Here is a 23199-nt window from a genome sequence, read left to right as displayed (position 1 = left end):
CTGAAGATGAACTGATTAAATGCAAAACTGAACTGAAAAACTGCATTCCTGAAGCCGAGAGATGTCTTTTAGATTTATCTTTACCTTCTCATGTATATTTACATTTATGCATTTGGCAGACGCTTTTATCCAAAGCCACTTACATTGCATTGTACTATACATTTGTTTCTGACTATGTACAATCCCCTGGGATCAAACCCATGACCATGACGTTGCTAGCGCCTGCTCTGAGACACAGCTCTTACTCAAGAGAAAATCCCTCAAAGATCTTTCGATTGTATTGATCAAGTGAGTATGAATCGTATGAATATGTCGTATACTTTAATATATATGAAATATGAGTGGGGACAGTATTTCATGTGAATAAATAGAATGATATTCCAGCAGCCATCAGTGGATGAGATGATGAGTGAAGACACACAGGTCACATTAGTTCAAAGGTCACAAAGGTCACATTAGTTAAGAGGTCACACGGGTCACTCGCTGAATGATGGTGTGGAGTCTGTCTTTGCCTTCAGGATTAACATCTGTGAACCCATCAATGAGGACAGGAGATGAACAACAGTCAAGCTGACGTGACGTCTGTCTGAACAGACATGAGGGTTAAATCAATCAGCAAACCGTGTTTGTAAAGCAAAGTGTTTTTAACGTTTGCTCAAGCCTCGTCTGTGTCTCTGAAATTACTCCTGAAAAAAAAGAGTCAGAAATCTGAAAAATGAGCTTCAGACGAGATGTCAATGATGTGTCAAACTGACACCGTTTTTTCCCTAATTTTGGTTCCCAGAATGCTTTGCATGAGGCTGTTATTTATAGTTTTTTTCTGTAAAGATAAAGACTTGTTCATGTTTAATGATCATATATCTTTGAACAAACTGTTGACAGTAAATGACATAAATGTAAATCTACAGTAAGTTACTGACAAACTGCTGCAGTAATACTGTTATTTCTACAGAAATGCTTTAACAATGTTCTTAATAATATTTGAACAGGATCATCGAGCTGCTTGGAGATTTACCTTTACCATGCTTGTCTATTCTTTTCTTTCTGAGCTCCTCATCCTTTGCTTTCTCTGCTCATGTTCAGTGTGGGGAACACAATGATACCAAACAGCGCAGTGACCACTTTTCTCTGTGAAATAGACTGAATGACCGATTACAAGATTGAATACATGTGTGATACTAATTAAAGAAACAAATTACTTAGAAAAGATCAAACATCATTGATTATAGTGATATTTCAAAGCGGTAGAAATAAATGTGTCCAGGCCATTTTACAATCTCTAATTCATCTCTCTCCACAGCTTCTTTGCTTTATTCTATGACGTACCAAAGGCATGCAAGTATACTTGATACAACAGCTTTTAAACCTACAGAAGTTCAAGAGCAATGAAGAATTATTTTAATGAGCTGTACCAAGACATTTGAGCATGTGTGTATGATATAACCTATCAGTGTAAAACCAGGACAGATCTTTGAGGCGGGTGTATTAGGGCAGATGGTCAGAGATCTATAAATAGACTAAATACAAACCCAGAGAATGTGTCCCGCTATTGTTCTCCGACCTGTGTGTGTGTGTATAAACAGTATATTTGTGTGTATGCGTTCATACGTGTTCTCAGAGCACTTCTATAAGAACATGAACATGACATATATGGTCATGTGATCTTATATATCATTGGGCTTCAGATTTAGGGGCGCGCAGTCGTTGGGCACAAACTCTGGGAAACACTTCAACGTGTCGTGACTAAAGGTATGAAAAATATCTGCACTGTATATTTGACATCATTCAGTTTATGTAGAAGATGTAGTGACCCTGCGATTTGTTAAATTAAAGGAAAAACTTGTTTGTAAAACGGAATATATTCTGTGATCTCTTCTATATTTTATATATGTTATGTTTGATCCTCTTTCATTTTTGCTAAACTGATGCTGTATATCTGATGTTTATAACAGGACAGTGAGTGATCTAAACATGTCAGAGAAAGAGGACGTTGAGTATGAGTAAGTTTGAGTTTATTGACAGGATGATACATATGAACACACATGAGAAACAAACAGTAAACGCGTGCCATCCTAACTGAACACATACCTTTAATACGTGTGATATTTCTTTTGTGATTGTGTTTCTACATATTGCTGTTTCTGTTTTTTAGGGAGCAGGATGGTAAGTTTTCATCAGTTTTTCTTGAGATTCCGTCAGTAATTCTTAGAATTAATACAGTGAGTGACACGTCTCTATCTCTTACAGAATATGGTATAGGTGTAGTCAGGTTTAGTCAGTTAAATCAACGCTTCCATCAAATCTTTTTATAGTGCAGAGAAAGGTGTGAACATTTTTGCTGATGAAAGCATATTGTGACATAAACCATCTTACAGTATGAGAAATATTGATCTGTGGCACAAACTCATGGCCTAAACCTTAAATCTGCACGGCTGTGAAACATACTGTACACACAAATGTGCAGAGATAGGATTTTGTTTGGTAAAGGGTTATTCAATATAATCTGTCATTGGGTGACGGTGTTAATAAAAAGGGATAGAACGCACATTATTCACAGATATTGACACCTATCAAATGACACCCTTCTCATGACTCATAATGATGCAAAGCAGTCACCAAATCTCTGTGTATAAATCCCTTCAATCACCCAAAGATTAGACGCTTTTTATTAGATGCTTTAAAGTCCTATTTTACCCGATCTGATCCTTTTAAACGACTTACATGACTTGACAAGCAATATTTTGGATTTAGCTTCATGTTCCTGACAAAACATTTAAAAAATGATTGTGTAAATTCCCAAATGATAAATATGTAGTAAGTTTTAATATTTTGTATTACTTTACACTATTTTTGTATTTTGACTTTTTATTCATGTATACGACAGTATTCTGTGAATTAGTGAATTGATAAACTGTAGTAAATACTGTGGTTGTAGATTAACATTAGTAATATTTAAAAACACCATCGTATCTAAGAATTGAACTACTATAGTTTACTATAGTAAATAGCAAAGGATACTAAAGTAAAGTCATGAGATGTTTTGGCTCTAGGAAGGTCTTTCAGTCTGTGTTCTGGATTGGAGATGTGAAGTCGATCTGTCTCGGGCTGTTGAGATGAACTGTTGTTTGGAGCACAAAGGCGTCTCGTTCTCTCTCCGAGTCTTGGCTTGACCTAAATGAGCCTCAGGTTTCCACCAGTAGATCCGGTTTATACATCAGCTCATCTGACACAGAGAGAGAGAGAGAGAGAGATAGAGAAATGTCACGTTTACTTTCATTGACCGAGACGAGAGAAACAGAAGAGAGACGAGTGTCCTGATTTAAAATAACACACGGATAGAGAAGGATAGGGATTTATCTGTGTGTGTTTTCTGTGAGAGGGCATTTGACCGTGTCTTGATGTCTAAACCTGTGTGTGTGTGTGTGTGTGTGTGTGTGTGTGTGTGTGAGATATCATGTTCTTTGGCATCAGATGGTGATATTAAAGTGCCGGGAGTGTTTACAGGTGTAGCTTAATGGGTTTAAGGGTGGAGGATCTGCATTATCAAGCACTTTTGCCAACCTACATTGATTATGTAACACCATTGAGCAACATAATCCACACGTCTAATGATGTATTGTGTTAATGAATGGGCCTGTTTTTCCACTCCACTGTCAAATCTCTGTAACGTAACTGTTCAATCTGGTTCAAGTGTGTCTGTTTGGGCGTTTAAATACATATAAAACTTCTCTTGAGAAAAAACTAGATCACAAAAATGACAGCAACAAATATAACGTGTAGGAAACATGTGGGTTTGGGTTAAGGTCAGTCTGTAAGATCAGTGTGTGCGTGTGTTTGACATGTACGGCTCTATTCTCACCATCCTGAAGATGATGATGATGATGATGATGATGTCAGAGGAGCTGGTGCTGGAGGAGGAGCAGATGGATGAAGATATTCCTGCTTTCACTGAAGCTTCTGCTAACCGCACGATGTTCACCTGGAGCTCTATAAAACACACCGGATTAACATGTTTGACTTACTGTATATCTCACCATAAAACATCAAACTAATTTGACATGTTGACATCACATAAAGTGATATTATCATCATGACAATGAAATCCCTATTCTTATAAAATCTATTAATATATATCTCCTTTGAAGATTGTCAGAAATAAAACTGATACCGTCTAGACAAAGATGAACAAATAATATAACAATGTATTACGTTTTTTAATAAATGATTAAAAGACAATATATCATAATTAAATACATTTAATATCATTATATATAATTTTGACAAATCATTAGACAATTAGGTGATATTAAATATTTGACTTCCTTGCAGATTTCAATTTAAAAAGAAACTTTTTCAGACAGGATTAGTAGCTACTCTAATGAGAATCACCATTGAGAATTATTTAACTGACATGACAAATAAAATGTGTGTTCACAGGACACTTATGAGAATTTAGAGCAAGAATGTTCTGAATTGTCATGAAAATGTCAAATGCGCAAAATATGTCATCATTATAACAAAATAATAATGAATGATGAGAATAAAAGGATAACGCATGTGAATGTAAGTATAATATTTATTCGGGTGAGACGTCTCTTGATGTTTGTGTTCTTGTTTCAGGGCTTGTAAAGGATCAAACGTCCGTGCGACAGCAAGCCGGTAATTCAGGCGAGAGTCTCTATCACACATACATTTTGTCATAAATGTCATAGGTTCAGCATATTTAGCAACAGACTTCAAACCTGACATATTTGAATAAGATGACTGAACAGTTCATCAAGATGAGAAAGCTTTTTGTTTGGATTCTTGTCTCAGTTAAGATCTTTCAAGCCTCTGGGTTTTCAGCTGCATGTTTGAAGGCTTTTGTGTATAAAAGCACATTTCAGCTCTGCTGACGGGCGATCTGGTTTTGTCTAGATGCTGTCGAAGAACCCGGAGAGGAAGGTAAATGTGAACACTTCAGATCAATGCAAACAGGTTCTACCTGAAAATGACCTGAAATACCCGAATGAACTCCTCGACCCCTGAACCAAATCATTAAATAATCCCAAATAATACATATAACGTATTTGATGTGTGCTTTTAAAACCTTTTCTTTCATCTTAATGATCCAGAAGGAGCGAAACCAAAGCAAAAGTGAGTGTAAGTTGGATCGTTCAGAATCCACGCCATCCATATGACGAAACATTCACGTCTTTCTTGTTTTCTATTGTCTTCCGTAAGACCCTTTGTACCAGCTTTGGTTCCACCTAAAATTCCTGATGGAGAGAAAGTTGATTTTGACGTGAGTACTTACTTATATATGTTTATCTATACATGCTGTAAATAGTTGAGCAATGCATCAGTCATATATCACATGTAAAATGATCTGTATTTAGAGATTCCTGCAGTTAAATGTGTAATGACCTCTTTTACCTTTTAAAAACATGACCTCAGGATATTCATCGCAAACGCATGGAGAAAGATCTGACGGAGCTGCAGACGCTCATAGAGGCTCACTTTGAGAACAGAAAGAAGGATGAAGAAGAACTCATTAAACTCACGCAGCGAATCGTAAGACCCCTTCATCTTTTAAAGCTAAAAAAACAAATGTTTAGCAGCGATGAATTGATTTGTCCTTGTGGTGAAACTCAGGAGAACCGCAGGTCGGAGCGGGCCGAACAGCAGAGGATTCACACCGAGCGAGAGAAAGAACGTCAAATCAAACAGGCCGTGAGTCTCTCAGAGAAGATGAGCTGTCGTATATAGAGCTTGTTAATCGACGTCACTCCATGTTGAATGTTGCGCCATCTTGGGAGGACGGCTGCTAGTGCGTTCAATGCAGTGTTTGGTTTTTCTTATTTGATTATGAAATGTAACCATGATAGGTCGGTCTTGCTGTGTTAAAAACTGCAATAGCATCGCACAGAGTCGCTCAGGAAAATCCCCTGGTTCTTTCACTGTCCATTTCTTGATTTATCAATCAAAGCAAGTAAAGGTACATATCAAAACAATTATAGCAGTGGAATATGATCCTCACAAGATGGCGGCGCAACATGCAACATAGGGCGTCAGCTTCACATTCTCTAGAGTGCACTTTAATCATCAATAAATAGGTTTTTGTTAGGAGGAAAAGGCTCGAAAAGAGGAAGAAGAAGCGAAGAGGAAGGCCGATGACGATGCTAAGAAGAAGAAAGTTCTCGCAGGCTTTCAGTACACTGGATACATGCAAAAGGTAATGAGTTGTGCTTCAAATCACTCACTCGCACACAACTTACTTAATATTTCACAAAGCTTAATAGACAACACATGAATGCATAGTGAGAGATGTTATTTCACAATAAACTATTCACACTGTTGTCACGTGAAAAGGTGAAACGCTCAATTCACCGTTCATTTTCATGTTTAATAAAACAGCATACTGTATGTTGGTTAGGTAGGTTTTGAAGCATGGTAGCTGGTTTGTGCTGGTTTAAGCTGGTCCAAATCCAGCTCAGGACCAGTTTAAACCAGCACGTGAGCAGCTTAAAGCAGCACATACCAGCTAACATGCTTCAAAATGTACCAGCATACTGGTTTCTTAAACATGGAAATGAACGACTCTTTAATGACTTTTAACAGGATTGCCATTTTCATCTCTTCTTGGCAGTCAAAATACTACACCGGATGCTATTTCCAAATTGTTTGCATTGTAATGTGGGATGTGTAATATAGGTCATTCATTCAGAATTCAGTTACAAAGTAACAATATTAAGGAAAACAACAATCAATTTATCTCAGGTAGACAATAATATGAGAGTGCCGAGTTAGAAAGATTCAACAATTTTACATAGAAAGAATAGAAAACGTTTTTTTATTTTCTGTTTGCAAATTCACAGACTGTGTATAGTACACATACGATCTACTGCAGAAATGAGTATGAGTTATAAGCAATTATGAATACTTGTGTGTTTATTTACTTTCTTTTTTGTACAATCTTGAAGCGATTCCATAAATGTTTTCAAGTCCTTATCATTCATCACTTCATGTTTTGACAGGTGCATAATTATGTGTTATGTAGGTTCTGCTCGTTTCCAATGAGAAAACTTATCAGAATCAGAATTCCACGTTTGATTTTTGCCTTAATTGTTTTATATTGAAAAATGTAAAAAACAACACATTTTCTGTGTCCTTTCAGACGGACAAAAGAGGCAAACCGAAGAAACAAACCGAGAGAGAGAAGAAACGAACGATCCTCAGCGAGCGACGTAAAGAACTAAACATTGAACACCTCAGTGAGGACAAGCTCAGGTGAAAACACAGCACATACATGTCAAGATACGACACAAGCAACATGAATCTAAAGGTGTTTCACACACATTCTGGTTTATCGTGTGTGTGTGTATTATGCAGAGAGACGGCCAATGAACTGTGGAAGTGGCTGCGACAACTGGAAGGAGAGGACTTTGACCTGCAGTTCAAACACACACACCAGAAATACGAGGTAATTGTGCGTCCAGAACACACCGTTACAGATGAAAGACAAAACATCCGCCAATATGCGGTCACACCTCTCTTGACTTTGGGTCTGTTCCCACAGATTCACTTTGATTGACATGAGAAGGAAGTGAAATTGTGCGCCGGTGAATCATATTCATTCTGAATCACGCTTTTCATCTCTCTTTCACAGATTACTGTACTTAGAAATCGAGTCAGCGATCATCAGAAAACGTGAGTCAATTTCACACGCTGTTGATTTATAGATCTGAGTCTGAACTCAATTCAGATTGTTAGGCCTGTGGCTCAGATCAGATCAACATCAGCTTACCAGAATTCAGCAGATGCCTCATTTGTTGATTGGTTATTAGAAAAGAGCAATGAGTAGCCCCGGCCCTAAACCCAACCATCATTGCTTTCAATCAGATTGTATGGTGATGAGAGGTGTTAGCTCAATGCTCAATCACGCTGCAAAATGTATTTCTCAATACTTCCAGTCATAAGACAATAATGAATTAGTGGAGAAGCTAAATGATTTAAGATATAAAATCTTTATCTTGAACTTGTTTTCTGGGAAGTAAAAGGGATTCAATTTGAGTTTATGGTTAAAGCAAAGGAAACACATTTTAGTAGGTTCTTAAAGTTTCAATTGAACAATATAACAGTATATTTAACAATTAACCTTAGCCATATTAATATAACATTTTATATTAATATATTACTAATATAGAAATTTATATTTATATCAATTGTTTTAATATTATATTAATATAAAATTATGTGATTTAAAAATATGAATATTCTATTAATATTTGTTTTATTGTTTTATTTTAAATTAAATGTATTTATATATATATATATATATAATTTTATTTTACTTTTATTTTATTTTATTACTGTTGTTTTAAACATAAACTTGATCATTTTCACAAAAAACGGGATTGAATGTTAAAAGTCAATTTGCATTTCAAGTAAATGTATCCTGATTTAAGAATGTTTTGGTATCAAGGTATATGGTATCGAGTGACATTATACAGGATCAGGGTCATAAATAGTGAGTGAGAATAACCTGTGATCAAATATAGCGACGGGTCTCGGTCAAGACTCATAGAGTCTCGTGTTTCCACAACTGTCCTGAAGCAACAATAGACTCTTTGTTCTGGCTTGATCATTGGGCTCTAATACAGAAACACAAAACTATGAAACTATAAAAATACTCTAGTATACTTTAGTGTTTACTATAGTGAAGGGAACAGAAGTAAAGTACTGATACAGTATTGAGACATTTTCTGGGGTCATTTATCCCAACGGTTGGGGTTTGTCCCTGTTTGACCCAGCTCATCCAGCATTGAACTTTACCATAGTAAATACACCATGATACTGTTTGGCCACCACATGCTGGAAAGGTACTTCAAAGAATACCACTGGACATCATGCTGGTGTACGTGGGATTAACATGGATCTAGCGTGCTATATTTTTATGATACGCTGGCTGAATGTGGACAGCTGCAGTCATGTGAAAATCTGCTGCTTCAATGAACACAAAGACACAAGCTTCTATTTCAAACGTCTCCCATCCAGCAGTGAAATGTTGTGTCTCTCAGGTTGACTGACTCGTGTGGCCCTGCATGGACTTGCACAGGTGTTGTGTGTAATCTGACTATAGCAGAGGAGCTCTAGTGCCATTGTGATGTTAAAGCAGGTTTTACTGAGAAACCATTTGACCCCCCAGTAGCTCCACACGCTTCTTAAGACCCACGTAAGCCCTCGGGAGCCAGATTGAAAGCTCTTATGAGTCAGACTGGAGATGGAAACACTCTGTTATTCACTGGGAGTGTCATGAGAACGGAGACGCAGCTGTTATAGAAGGTCATAACACATCCATGATGAGGTCAGACAGTCTCCGGTGAGATCCGCTTGTAAGCGCTAGAAGACTGGCGAGTGGAATGATGCGCTATAGCAAGGTCGCACGCTTTTCAAAATAAAGACGCTTGAATATAGAGGAAACATTCCTTCAAAAGTGCATAACAACTTTAGTTAAAGGTGTAGTTTGTTGTCCCATGTTTTATAAAATGGTAAGAATTGAATTAGAACCCAAAAGCCTGAAGTGTTGGGGGACCTTTTCAACATTTGATCCTTGAGCGGTTCTTACTGTTGGGTCACAAATGAAAAGACAAGACAGAAAGAACTCATTCCCTTTAAATGGGAAAAGACGTTAATCGAATCAAACCACACTGTTAAAAAAACATAATTGTACGGAATTTTACAGTTTTTGCGTGTAATGTCCAAATGATTTACTGTATTTGTTTTACAGTGTTAATGTTTGTTATTTTTGTTGGTATAAGATCTGGGCCAAACCAGCGGAGAACCACAGCCCACTTCACAGTGAAACTGACTTTATGTTCTTGCAGGTTGTGCATTTACAAATATTCATGTTTTTACAAATAACATGTTTTTTATTTAGTACCAAAGGCCCTATAAGTAAGAGAAGAGTGAAGAAGTGAAGCCGCTTCGTGACCAGAAATCTCCAACCACGCAGAGATTAAACCGTTTGAAAGACTTTTTTTTTTTCTTCTTGTTTGGTTGTGAAAATGATGTGATATTGAATTATTAAAGCCGACACAAACTAATGCTGTCGAAAACTTTATTGAACTTTAGTGAGAGCTGAAATATGAGAAACATATACCCACCCATAAATCTTGTAACCCTAATACATGTGAATTTAGAACATGATGCAAATGAGCCAAAGAGTTCAATCACTCACTGATCATATGATACATGCATCTGTATCTCTCTCTACACATCTGTATAAACCTGCACAAACACATCTGCCTGTAACACTTGAGAAACAAAATGACATTAAAGAAATGCAAACAGATCGTAAAGAGTTACAAACAACATTGCTTTGCTGAATAAAACTGTACTCATACGAAATACAAATATCATGTTCCTATCACTGTATTTTACATTGTTGCTTAACAAAAAGTGTCTACTTCCCCAAAATAATTCTTACCATTGTTATGAAATACTTAACCAGAGTGAAAATGTAATACAATTAAAACTGTTGTCTTTGTGTCATGTTGTGTGTCGACGTGCCGGTCAGTCGACGACCTGAAGAGATCTGAAAGCTGCTGATGTCGCATCATTCACAAAAGTCTTCTTATTCATCCCTTGCTGTAAATACACCAACACAAACATCATCAGGTGTCATTTCTGCACCACGAAAGTGAAATAATGACAGAACGCTCTCGCCGCCTGCCATCGGTCAGACAAACAGATATCGAGCGTGTATTCTTGTGCGAGCTGTTTCCATAAAATCAACATGATAGATGTTTCAATGGAAACCAGTGAGGTTAGATTCCTCACACGGGTCATCTGGACACACGCCCTTCTCTTTCTCTGCTGTGTCTGCAGAAATGGCGTCATGAGGTGTGGCAGATTTTTAACTGTAAGCATTCTCACTCTGTCTGAGTTACACCCAAATTCTAATCCTTACCTCCCCGACACACACACACACACACACATGACCTCAGGCATATCTTACAGAGACGCCTTCCTTCATAATATTCACATTTACTTCATTCATGTTTATACTAAACTAGAGAGTGTAAGAGCTGCTTTCAAAGGAAACATTTCTCTTTTTTATTTTGCTATTTTACAAACTCTTAAAAATAAACATCTCGACAAGATATTTTCTTTTCAAAGGATAAAAAGTTTTAAATTAGTATTTTTCTTAAATGACAGTTTAATTGCCTACTTCCTCTGCAACTTCTTAAAGCATAATTCTTATGAAGGTTTATGCATAAAACTAAAACAGTAAGAAACATTTATTTCAAAGCTCTTCTGAAAACCAGATTATTGTCAAAACATTATATTATTAATTATTCAATATTGAGTTTGCTATTTTGCAGGTGGAGAAATGAAGTGTAGGGGTTTCGGTCATAGATTTAAAAGCTGGAAAAGCATCTTGATGTTTAAAGGTAAGTTTCTCTTTCAAGAAATGCAGTCGTACCATTTTCAAAAAGCTCTGAAAGCTCTTATCTGACCACAGACTGTGCAGCAGAACTCCTGCGGCTGTGCTGGACTTTGGCAGAGATCTAAACAATCCAACAAACAGAGAAGAAATCAAAAGTCAACTTTCAAGTTAACTTTAATTATACATTTGTATTGTTAAAAAGCCCCTGTACAAGAAAACATATTGACTATAAGCAAAACGTATAAGGTTATGCAGGTCAAAACACAGGTCAAATATCAGACACACTATACATTCCTATATGCAGTGTTAATGAAATAAGACTATCAAATTCTACGTGCAATTCAAAATCGTGCGGTGAAAGAATTGTGTTTTGGACACTCACACACTGTTTCTACTCATGCCGCTGAGACCGCTGATCAATCCAGGATTTATTAAATTCTTGCCAAACTCAGGATCGGCTTTTAACATGGAGTGAGCGCTGTGAAGGGCCGTCGCCATAGTGCCGTCAAACTGAGGCGAGGAATCGTCCTTCGTCAGCCCTGAATTCACAAAGCTGACCAGCTGAGGTAAACTCTCACGGGCTTAAACAACAGAAAAAACACATCAAAACACAAGACTTGATACAACACGCGTGCAACCTTCAACTGACACACACTTAACTATAATAACTACACGTGCACACACATCTGTAGGACAGGTCGTGTCAAAGATCTACAGTGATAAAAAAATACGATCGATACTTTAATGCTCTTCATCACACTGACACACCCATACATCCCCACCAACCCTTTCTCATGTCAGCTGTCAAATATATGACAATCTGTCAAGAAGTGAAGTAAAACACACCCCTCTGGAAAGCGTACATGTGGTTGTTTAGCTCGAGGACATTGGCTCACCCATGTTTTGGTTTCCTGTACGTGTCGATCTGGACAGATTCCCCAGCAGAGCGACGGCGCTGTTCTGAAGCGCAGGATTGGACGACTCTACCAATGGACTGATGTCTTTCAGACCGTTCAACTTGTGTACAATTGTTTGACTCAACACATTTGATACCTGTTAAACAAAACAGGATATACATTTACACACACAGATTTACCAGTAATGTTCACAACAGCACACAATAAATACAAGTAGGCCACTGATTGATGTATATTCTAGAAGAACCGCTACTGCGCTAGAGAAGACCAAAGATAAGTAAGAGATAATCCACTGCTAGCCTGTGCCGTTCAAAGGATTTAATGCACGACGCGAAGCCCATTGAAACACTTTTTTCCAATGCAAGTATACCAACAGAACGTGGTATCACGTTTTAAACAATTACATTTGTATTCTTTCTATAGTTTACTATTATTATAAGATGTGGAAAATATGAGTATAACTGAGTATCTTAATCTATATGTACACAAACGGTTAAAAGTTTACAAACACTTATATTGTATTTGTTACAAATATCAGAATTGAATGACTGAATAATGAAAAAAGAGAAGCCAATGAGAGCTGCTTTTTAAAAATCATCTGAGGGTGAAACTTGATATAATACAGATTTTAGACGACTATAGGGAAGATGCTTCTCATTTTTCTCTAATGTTCCACAGTTTCGATAAGCTTACTTCATTTTTATAAAATGTGACAAAATAAAATAAAATGAATAAGTATATATGACTGATATTGTATATACACATACATATTCAAAATGCTTTAAAAGAATGTTTTAACAGATCTATGCACGACATGAATGAATGAATGAATGAATGCTGTTGAGTCTGAAGATGCTGTTGTGATTGATATATAATGGATGGATGTGTCTTTGTGTACGTACGAGGCCCTCATTGGCTGTGAGGTTCTGCAGCGCTCCACAGCTGGCCTCAAGCGTGGCCTCTCTCTCACTGGACTTCAACAGATCCAGATACATCTTCAGGGCTTTAGAATGAAACAGCCAGCTGACTCCTTTTGGATTATTATCCTCCATCACTGGATAGTCAAAGACGCTCTGCAACACACCAACACCAATGTAGAATCACACTGTGCTCGTTCACGAGACAAAGCATTTGCTGGAATAAATACTTCTTATTATGTGTAACAGGTTTCCAAAACACCAAAGAAAGTCAATTGGTCACTCCAGTGTTTGCTGTGTTGGACAGGTCAGGAGTGTTCGCTGTGATGTAAACCTGTGGACAAACCTCCTGGACTTTTTGACTCTGTGAGCTGAAGCATCCGATGGGGCCGGCGTCTGAAGAGCTGGTGCGCTTAAGGGCGTGACTGGCCAGAGCATTTATTTTAGTAAAGGATGAAGACATCTCTGTTTCCAGCTGATATGTCAGGTTATGAAGAATACAAACACAATTCTCCAATGCCTGCAAACAAAAGTACCACAAATATTAACAGACATTTGACGAGATATCTCAAATAATAAAAGCATTTCTACTATGCTTTGCAACAATTCAAAATATAATGCTTTATATAAAATGCATATATAATGCAAAATACAACTCAAATTAACATTAAATGATGCTTTTGATTTATCACATCATTCTGTAAGAAATTAATAAACAAAAAAAAGATGAATTTAAAAAATAGAAAAGTGTCAAAGCATCCACAATTTACCGTCTATTTACACTTCTCTCATTCACACACTGGAAACACATTGAATATCTAAAACTTATACCGCTAAACACAGAAAGCTGAATGTTCTTTATTTTCACACAATATAAAGGTACATTTAGCAGACAGACAACAAGCAGCAACAAGGTTGTGCCTCTGGAATAAGAGTGAGTAATGCGTCTGTACATTTTTTTTGCTACAACAACAGTTTCATGTTTTGTCTGCTGGAAACGCCTGGTTATCTTACACACCTGGTTAAAATGAGTCAGTCCACACGTGCTACGCGCACACACACACACACACACACATGCACGCACACACATGCACACACGCGAGCGCACACACGCACACACACACACACACACACACATGCACACACGCGAGCGCACACACGCACACACACACACACACACGCACACACACACGCGAACATACACACGGACACACACACGCGCACACACACACACACACACACACACACACACACACACACACACACACACACACACACGCACACACACACGCGCACACACACACGCGCACACAAACACACATGCGCACACACACACGTGCACACACACACGGACACACGGACACGCACACACACACGGACACGCGCACACACGGACACACACACGCACACAGACACACACACGCGCACACACACACGGACACGCGCACACACCCGTGCACGGACACACACGTGTACGGACACACACATGCACACACACATGCACACACGCTCACACACGTGCACACACACACGGACACACGCGCGCGCACACACGCACGGACACACACACACGGACACACACGTGCACGGACACACACATGCACACAGACACACACGCTCACACACGTGCACACACACACGGACACACACGCGCGCGCGCACACACACGGACACACACACGCACTCTCACACACGTGCACGGACACACACACACGCACACACACACGGACACACATGCACACACACACACGGACACACACACACGCACACACACGTGCACGGACACACACGCACACACACACGGACACACACGATCACACACGTACGCTCACACACGTGCACACACACACGCACAAACACACATGGACACACACACACTCACACACGTGCACGGACACACACACACGCACACACACGTGCACGGACACACACGCACACACACACGGACACACACGATCACACACGTACGCTCACACACGTGCACACACACACACGTGCACACACACACGCACAAACACAAATGGACACACATACACTCACACACGTGCATGGACACACACGCACGCACACACACAGACACGTGCACCGACACACACGCACACACACACGGACACACACAATCACACACGTACGCTCACACACGTGCACACACACACGGAGACACACGCGTGCGCGCAAACACGGACACGCACACACACACTGACACACACACACACACCTGGTTATCTGGTGTGTTGTTTTTAAGGCAGGTCTCTGTGTATCGCATGAGAGAATCGATCAGTCCTTTACTGTTGCGCATGGCCTGACGATTAAGCAGTTTAGGGGAACTCAAGTTTCTGTCAAAACAAAAGACACAATGTCAATGTTTGTTTGTGACTTTGATGATTCCTCAAAGTATAACAGACAGATGTCAGACAAAGATGGAAGCAAATTTAAATGTTTATATGCAAAATCCATCGTCTTTCTCTCCCACTAGTTCTTTGCAGGGTCACATGGTGTGTAATATCTATACAGCCGTGAAAAACATGAAGAGAGCATTTCAAATGTTCATTGAATCTGTATTTCTAGATGTATTGTGTTCAAGACATTTTATTCCAGTGTCTGTTGAATTTCAACTAAATCAAACCTCAGGAGCGACAAAAAGTCATCCAACAGCGATGTGAAAACTGTGAGAAAGATCCAGCTTATCACATAAAAATGATGTTGATCTTTTTCTAAATACATGTTCTAATTCAAAATTCAATGCATGTGTATTTTATCATGCATGCGGTTTTAACAAATATTAATGTGAATTTTGAAAATGATTAAAAATGCAGTTCTCTCTTTATGGAACCAAACACAATTTGCTATCTGTATGAATGAATTTGCAATATATTTTCCAGAAACAAGTCAAAACATGTTTCTCACGTACATTCATTTGATTCCAAGGATATCAAAATGTCTTAAGACAAAGATACTCTGTACGTGGAATTGTTTTTATCTTAATCTACATAAAAAGCTAAATGACGTATGACTTGATACACACATATCAAATGTAGTTTTAATATTTGATCAGGCTACATTTGGCTGTGAGAACAGAAGCAGAATATCAGACTGACTGAGGTGTTGTAAATCAAGAGGTGTCAACAGAATTCACACACACACACACACATCATGTTGTCATACCTCAGACAGGCCGTGGTGTTTAAGAGGACCTCTGGAGAGACGCTTGTGGTGTCTGTGCTGGATGAGTATGGCTCTAGAACTTTCGCTGTGAGCGTTGGCAGAGTCATACGGAGAAGATCAGGTTTGATATTATCTGCTGAAGACAGATTCCACAGGAGACCTGTACACACACACACACAAATCATTTATCCTTCTTAGACTGAAAGAACTGAACTCTAAACACAACCCGGTGGTTAGATTACACTTTAAAATCATTCATAAACTCTTTTATAAACATAACTATTTGAACACTGGTGAAACGTTACAACAAGGTTTCAATAATGTCTCAATGCATTAAAGGCAGGGTAGGTGATCCTGTCCTGGTGTTAGTTATAAATCTCCTTACATTCTCATAGCAATCAAAATGTTCTGGCCGAACGCTGTGACTGGTCATGTGTACATTTTCAGCCAACGTATTTTGCATCCCACTGCACACCCTGTTCACGCAGACATCATACATCTAAAAAAACTAAAGTCTGTTTTTGAAAAAGCGTCTGGATCATGAAGGAAGAAAAACTGGGATTAACATCAGTTCATCTTTACACGATGGAGAGATGCAGCTCCGGCAGGCAAAGGAGCTGAAATATGATACCATAGTTGCTCTCTTTCTTTCGGACAGGTAAGCACCGCTTCCCGAAGAGTTTAATGGATTTACTTTGTAATTCGTTTACTTTGGACGGCGAATCGCATAGAGGTCAGTGCTAGCAGGCTAAAGTTAGCACCTTTCCAAATCACCCACCCCTCCTTTAACATCCACTAGTAAACAACAATACGTGTTTACAGCATGACAAACTGCAGATTCATGAACACGCAAACGGCTGAAATTACCCACAATTCACTGTGAGAGGAGTCCGGTGACGCTACACCGAACTTAGAATAAACACTACATAAGAATGAATGAATAAATCAAAAATGGTGTGTTTGTTACCCGTCATAATGTGTGCGCTTCGGCATCAACTCCATCACTTCCATTATGTGTTATGCACCCAAACTATTTATGCCCTATACTTTAATAACATAGTACAGGTAGATGAGCGGGACGCTGCTCATTCTGTAAGTGTTTGTTCAAAGTGTTTATTTCATTCTTAATTCAGGAGGCAGTCTGTTTTGCTCTTTCATCAGCAATCGCTGTTTACTTTCCTGTAAATGATGTGAGAAAGTTCTGACGCCCATTGATAACAGTACACACAGCGTTAGTTTCACATCTGTGTTCCACTAACTGATCTGAGACACATTATAATGTTCATGATGAATCCGAGTTTCTTGACTGGGACTTTCCAGCAAGCTATTCCCTGTAAAGTGATTTGGATCAACACAGGTGGCGGTGAGATGTGATGTCATGTACCTGTCAGATGTTTCTGCGTCTCGTCACTGCTTTCTCCCAGCAGCTCAAGTACTTTAGGAATTCCTCCGGCACGATGAACTTCATCTTTGTTTTGTTGGTGTTTAAAGACGGCGTTGCGCAGCGCAGCGGCTGTGCTCTCTTGAATCTGAGGACTGGGGCTGTTTAACAGGTCTATCAGAGAGGGAATTCCCTTCAGGGTCAAAACCTGAGACACACGACACACAACATTACGGATCAGCCGCATCACAGAACATCTTTTTCCTTATCAAAGAAAATGTCAAGCAAATCAAAGGGGATGGAGACAATAAATATGATGGCGCCCTTTAGAACCAATGGTACTTGATGGAGTTAAATCTTGTTATAGCATGAGGCTTTGTGTTATGCTACGCGTTTGAGAACACACACACACACACACACACACACCTCTTGTTTGGCTTTGTCATCTTTGTAGGTGCTGTGCTGAATGTACGCGGCTCCACACAACTGATGATTCTCATCTGGACTGCACAAACACTCCACTGCATCTCTCATCGTCATATCAGACATCAGTCGATCTGTGTTCATACTGCACACAAATAGAGAGAGAGAGAGAATGACTGTGAGGTACCCATCAGTTTCTCACAGATTAATCAGAAAAGCCAACAAAAGCCCTAATGCTATATAAAAAATACTCTAAAGTGAACACTACAAATACTAAAAGTATGAATTAAAGTTTTGTATATTTATACTGAGGCTACTAGCATGGACAGTAAAACACAAGAGTATGTAAAAGTAGTGGTCAAATGATTTAAATGATAGATACTGCTATAAACATCATAATACTGTCACTAGCAGGAGTGACTAGAATTTATAGAGTGAACTTGTTTAAATGCCATTAAACTCACGAGTAGCCACCGCTTTGTCCAGTCCTGGTGTTTGACACCCTGGAATCTCCATTGGATCGACTGGAAGAAGATAGTCTCTTGGTGGGCTGAACGGTGCTGACTCTTTTCATGCTGACAGATCTTCCGTACATGCCGTTAGCAGGAGGCTGTTGAGTTTGTTTGTGTAAAGGATAATACGTGGACTTCTCAACCCATTCTGAGTATCTGCCCATGCTGCCTTGGCTTCGTTGGGCGGTGGCGGCACTGGCCGTGGTGTAAAAGCCCAGATCCGGAGCGCTGCGGGTGGTTTTAGAGCTGGACAGAATGTTGGTTTGGGGTTGGGTAGGGGCGTACAGAAGTCCTTCTTTCCTCGAGCTCATGCTCATATGAGCGCTGCTGGAGTTACGGGAGTTCAATGACTTGTGTACGGGGTTTTGTCTTTGCTTAGCCTGAACAAACAAACAAACAAACAGTGATGATGTCACATTAACAGCAGCGATCTACTGGAATACAACTAATCCTTTCTGTAACTTTATATCATACACTTGAAACATACATTAAACCTGTCGTCGATTTGCATTTACATTTAGTCATTGAGCAGACACTTTATTCCAAAGTGACTCACAAAGAGTTCAGGGAGCAATAAGCAAAATGTCATAAATTTCTGTCTTCCATTTCGAACTGAATAAACATGGTTGATTTGTTCCAGATCAATTTACCTAAACTAGACTTCTCAGAACATGTTCTCTAAAATTTCTCCTACAATTCTCTTAGTTAGCAAAAAGTTCTTGCAGTAACGTTAAAAAGGCATTTTATAAACATTATGCGTCATTGCAATGCATGTTTTTCAAAAGAGAAACTATTCATGGTATAACATTTTAAATTAATAAAAAGATTTCACAACCTTCAAACGTTTGGACAGCCCAGTACTCTACAGGAGTACACTGTAAATTGTTGGTTCAACTTAAAAAGATAAAAAGTTAATATCAGTCAATTCAACAAGAAATTCAACAAACATTTTTAAGTTGAATCAACAAAAAAACTTTAATTCCTATATTCTTAAACTTGCACTGAATATATTATGAACAATTGTACATTTGACATTTGAACTAAATATGTGTCAGAACAACAGTCACAATGCAGACGAGCGGAAAATCCTTTCGTAGAAAACCCCTGACCGTGTCTTTTCATAATTTACACACGAATCATTTACAGAAGATTGTAAGACACCGTACACAACATAACATGCTTCATTGAAGGAAAGCAAAGGTATTTTTTATGTAGACGTCTTCAAGTTTCCTGTGGCTACACCCAAACATGAAGAAGGGTTGGCAGAACAGCCACAGACCCGGCGGTTTGGTATGAGTCATAAACACTGAAGAAGAGGAGAGGTGTGATCTAACTTTCACTCGCTCGCTCGCTCGCTCACTCGAGAGAAACTGTTTTAAAAATGTTGAACTGTAAGTGTGTAACAGTGTTGAGTGAATGTGTAAAGGACACAGATTTTCTCTTCAAAGTTCCACTGACATGAAACCATACGTAAATGAACTTTTGACTTGCAGTAAATTAGCATTCTAAATCTAGAAGAGTAAACCTTAATCCTGCTGTTTTGTTATGAGCAACAGACCATTTGACACTTCACACAGTTTCCATTGTTATCTGACCAGATGAGATAAAGAGCTGATTAAAGGTGAACAGAGCGACTAAAAGAAGAAGAATGTCTTTAAACCGCCCAGCTGTGAGAAACTTTCACTTAAAGTGGAACTTAACAAATCTTTACCCCATTGGTCATAGTGTTTCCTCTGTTGATGGCTGGTCCTCCGAGAGCCGAAGCAGACGACAGCTTGAAGTCATAAAACACACTGTCACTTTCAGGGCCTAAAGGTGCACAAAACACAAACACCTGATATTTACAGGCTTTTTATAAACAACGTTTAAAAATGCGGATATTGTAGAGAAATATTTCGCTTTAGTACTTACAATGTAAAAATAAGTACCAGGCAACTTTTGAAAATGTATTTCATGTACAAGTTCTATATCAACTGATTTTATTTTAGTAAAAATATTTAATTTGACTCATTTTAAGGGTCAGATCAGAAATGAGTCTCTTAACACCTGTTTGACTTGTTAACCTTATTCATATATAATGTTTATATGACAGATTTACATTCATTATCTGTGATGTGTTTTGTTTAATAATTCTGGAAAAAGTATTTGACTGTTAAACGCAATGTTTTGGGTAAAGTGATCAAATTGCTGATTTCAATCTGTTTGGAATAAGGAACCACGAATGCGCAGTGTGAGTGTCCTCGGCTCGGAGGCTTTTACTGTTGAGTAAACATCCAGACAGGATCCACACAAGGATATTTCTGAACACCAAATCGGCGGTGTTAAAACGGGTTAAATGAACCCTGAAAATCTATACATAATACACAATATCGAAGTGTGGATATATATAGCCTACACTTTGAGAGTTCATTTGACCTTTTTTAACACTGTCGATTTCGCAGTGTCTATATAAATAATCTGCAACTTTCAATGACAAATTGACCATCTAACCTTTTGATGCATATCTTCTCCATTCAACCGGATTTAAATATACATACATATATGACCATGAAACATTGAACCTACACGACATTATATGCAAATACAATAATACCACCCAGCGCGTTGTGAGCGAAAATGAAAAGTATGTCGGTACTGTTCTTGTGAAATAGATTGACAGAATGAACTCACTGGTGGGTGAAGCGGGTCCAGAAACACTTCTACTGCTGTATTTAGACTTGCTTCTCTTGACGGTGCCGACCTGGTCCAGAACTCTCTGTTGCGCAGATCTCATTTGATGATCCGAGGGCAAAGCCAGCGACGTGTCCTCTAAATCTCTCAGAGACAGCGCCGATTTAAAAGGTTCTGGCATCATTCTGCTTTTGTCTCCGGTCAGAGACGGGTGAGGTCCAATGCGTAAAGCTGCAGCTATCTGCTCCGTCCGGCTACTATGCGCTCGCTATGGGTTTTGAGTCACAGGTAAATCCACCTGGACCCGCCCTGATCCACGCCCGTGTGACGCCCGACAGGTGAACGAAACTCTGGTGGTTCTCGTCTGGAAAAAGCGCATTTACGCGTTACGGAGTGGCTTTAAGTGTCGCAGTCATCACTTTTAATAAGGATAATGGATATGTTTCACAAATCGAACATGCATTAAACACAAACACATGTCATGTAAATGAGGAGGAACACAGTTGAAGAGGCTGTGCTGCTTTAGTTTCAGCTGAAGGGCGTTTACATCCACAATAGAGATCAGAGCGCGTTATTGCTTACGCTTATTGCATCATACGGATATTAAGGAAAATGATTTACAGAATCCTTTCTATCCTACGATACAAAAAATAGATTAAGAATGACCAGTAAAGTGCCAGTAAAATGGATGTAAGAATCTAACAAGATCATCATTAACAAATGTAGATATTCTTGTTTGCCAATGAAGAAAGCCCTGTTAACTGCAGCCCTGCAAATGCTGAGACAAACACTCATGAAGATGTCAACCAAACACACTGCATCACTGACACACACCCGTGGGCACACTGCATCACTGACACACACCCGTGGGCACACTGCATCACTGACACACACCCGTGGGCACACTGCATCACTGACACACACCCGTGGGCACACTGCATCACTGACACACACCCGTGGTCACACTGCATCACTGACACACACCCGTGGGCACACTGCATCACTGACACACACCCGTGGGCACACTGCATCACTGACACACACCCGTGGGCACACAGCATCACTGACACACACCCGTGGGCACACTGCATCACTGACACACACCCGTGGGCACACTGCATCACTGACACACACCCGTGGGCACACAGCATCACTGACACACACCCGTGGGCACACAGCATCACTGACACACACCCGTGGTCACACAGCATCACTGACACACACCCGTGGTCACACTGCATCACTGACACACACCCGTGGGCACACTGCATCACTGACACACACCCGTGGGCACACTGCATCACTGACACACACCCGTGGGCACACAGCATCACTGACACACACCCGTGGGCACACAGCATCACTGACACACACCCGTGGGCACACAGCATCACTGACACACACCCGTGGGCACACTGCATCACCGACACACACCCGTGGGCACCAGGGCCACTGCTAGCCATTTTGGTGCCCTAAGCATAATTCCATTGTGGAATCACTGACACACACCCGTGGGCACACAGCATCACTGACACACACCCGTGGGCACACAGCATCACTGACACACACCCGTGGGCACACAGCATCACTGACACACACCCGTGGGCACACTGCATCACCGACACACACCCGTGGGCACCAGGGCCACTGCTAGCCATTTTGGTGCCCTAAGCATAATTCCATTGTGGAATCACTGACACACACCCGTGGGCACACAGCATCACTGACACACACCCGTGGGCACACAGCATCACTGACACACACCCGTGGGCACACAGCATCA

General features: G+C 39.7%; 2 protein-coding genes across 2 annotated transcripts; one reads left to right on the top strand and one right to left on the bottom strand.

The window, feature by feature from the left end:
* Positions 1-1692: 1692 nt before the first annotated feature.
* On the top strand, positions 1693-10083 carry tnnt2b (troponin T type 2b (cardiac)). Its single transcript, XM_079460884.1, has 13 exons — positions 1693-1749; positions 1953-2010; positions 4621-4659; positions 4918-4944; positions 5115-5136; positions 5224-5284; positions 5437-5553; positions 5635-5712; positions 6107-6214; positions 7157-7269; positions 7372-7462; positions 7649-7689; positions 9920-10083. Exons 7-13 carry the CDS (start codon positions 5455-5457, stop codon positions 9957-9959), a joined length of 570 nt encoding a protein of 189 aa, XP_079317010.1. The 5' UTR covers positions 1693-1749; positions 1953-2010; positions 4621-4659; positions 4918-4944; positions 5115-5136; positions 5224-5284; positions 5437-5454; the 3' UTR covers positions 9960-10083.
* Positions 10084-10086: 3 nt separating this feature from the next.
* pkp1b (plakophilin 1b) lies at positions 10087-21901 on the bottom strand. The gene is made up of 13 exons (XM_079460864.1): positions 21417-21901; positions 20458-20555; positions 18699-19126; positions 18238-18379; positions 17815-18019; positions 16431-16590; positions 15484-15601; positions 13612-13785; positions 13251-13421; positions 12328-12484; positions 11814-12012; positions 11468-11552; positions 10087-10629 (listed from the first exon to the last, which is right to left on the bottom strand). Exons 1-13 carry the CDS (start codon positions 21598-21600, stop codon positions 10555-10557), a joined length of 2196 nt encoding a protein of 731 aa, XP_079316990.1. The 5' UTR covers positions 21601-21901; the 3' UTR covers positions 10087-10554.
* Between the last annotated feature and the right edge of the window lie 1298 nt (positions 21902-23199).

Source organism: Barbatula barbatula (assembly GCF_947034865.1).
Source record: "Barbatula barbatula genome assembly, chromosome: 7".
Lineage (NCBI taxonomy): Eukaryota > Metazoa > Chordata > Actinopteri > Cypriniformes > Nemacheilidae > Barbatula > Barbatula barbatula.
This window is presented reverse-complemented; position numbering and strand designations above follow the sequence as displayed.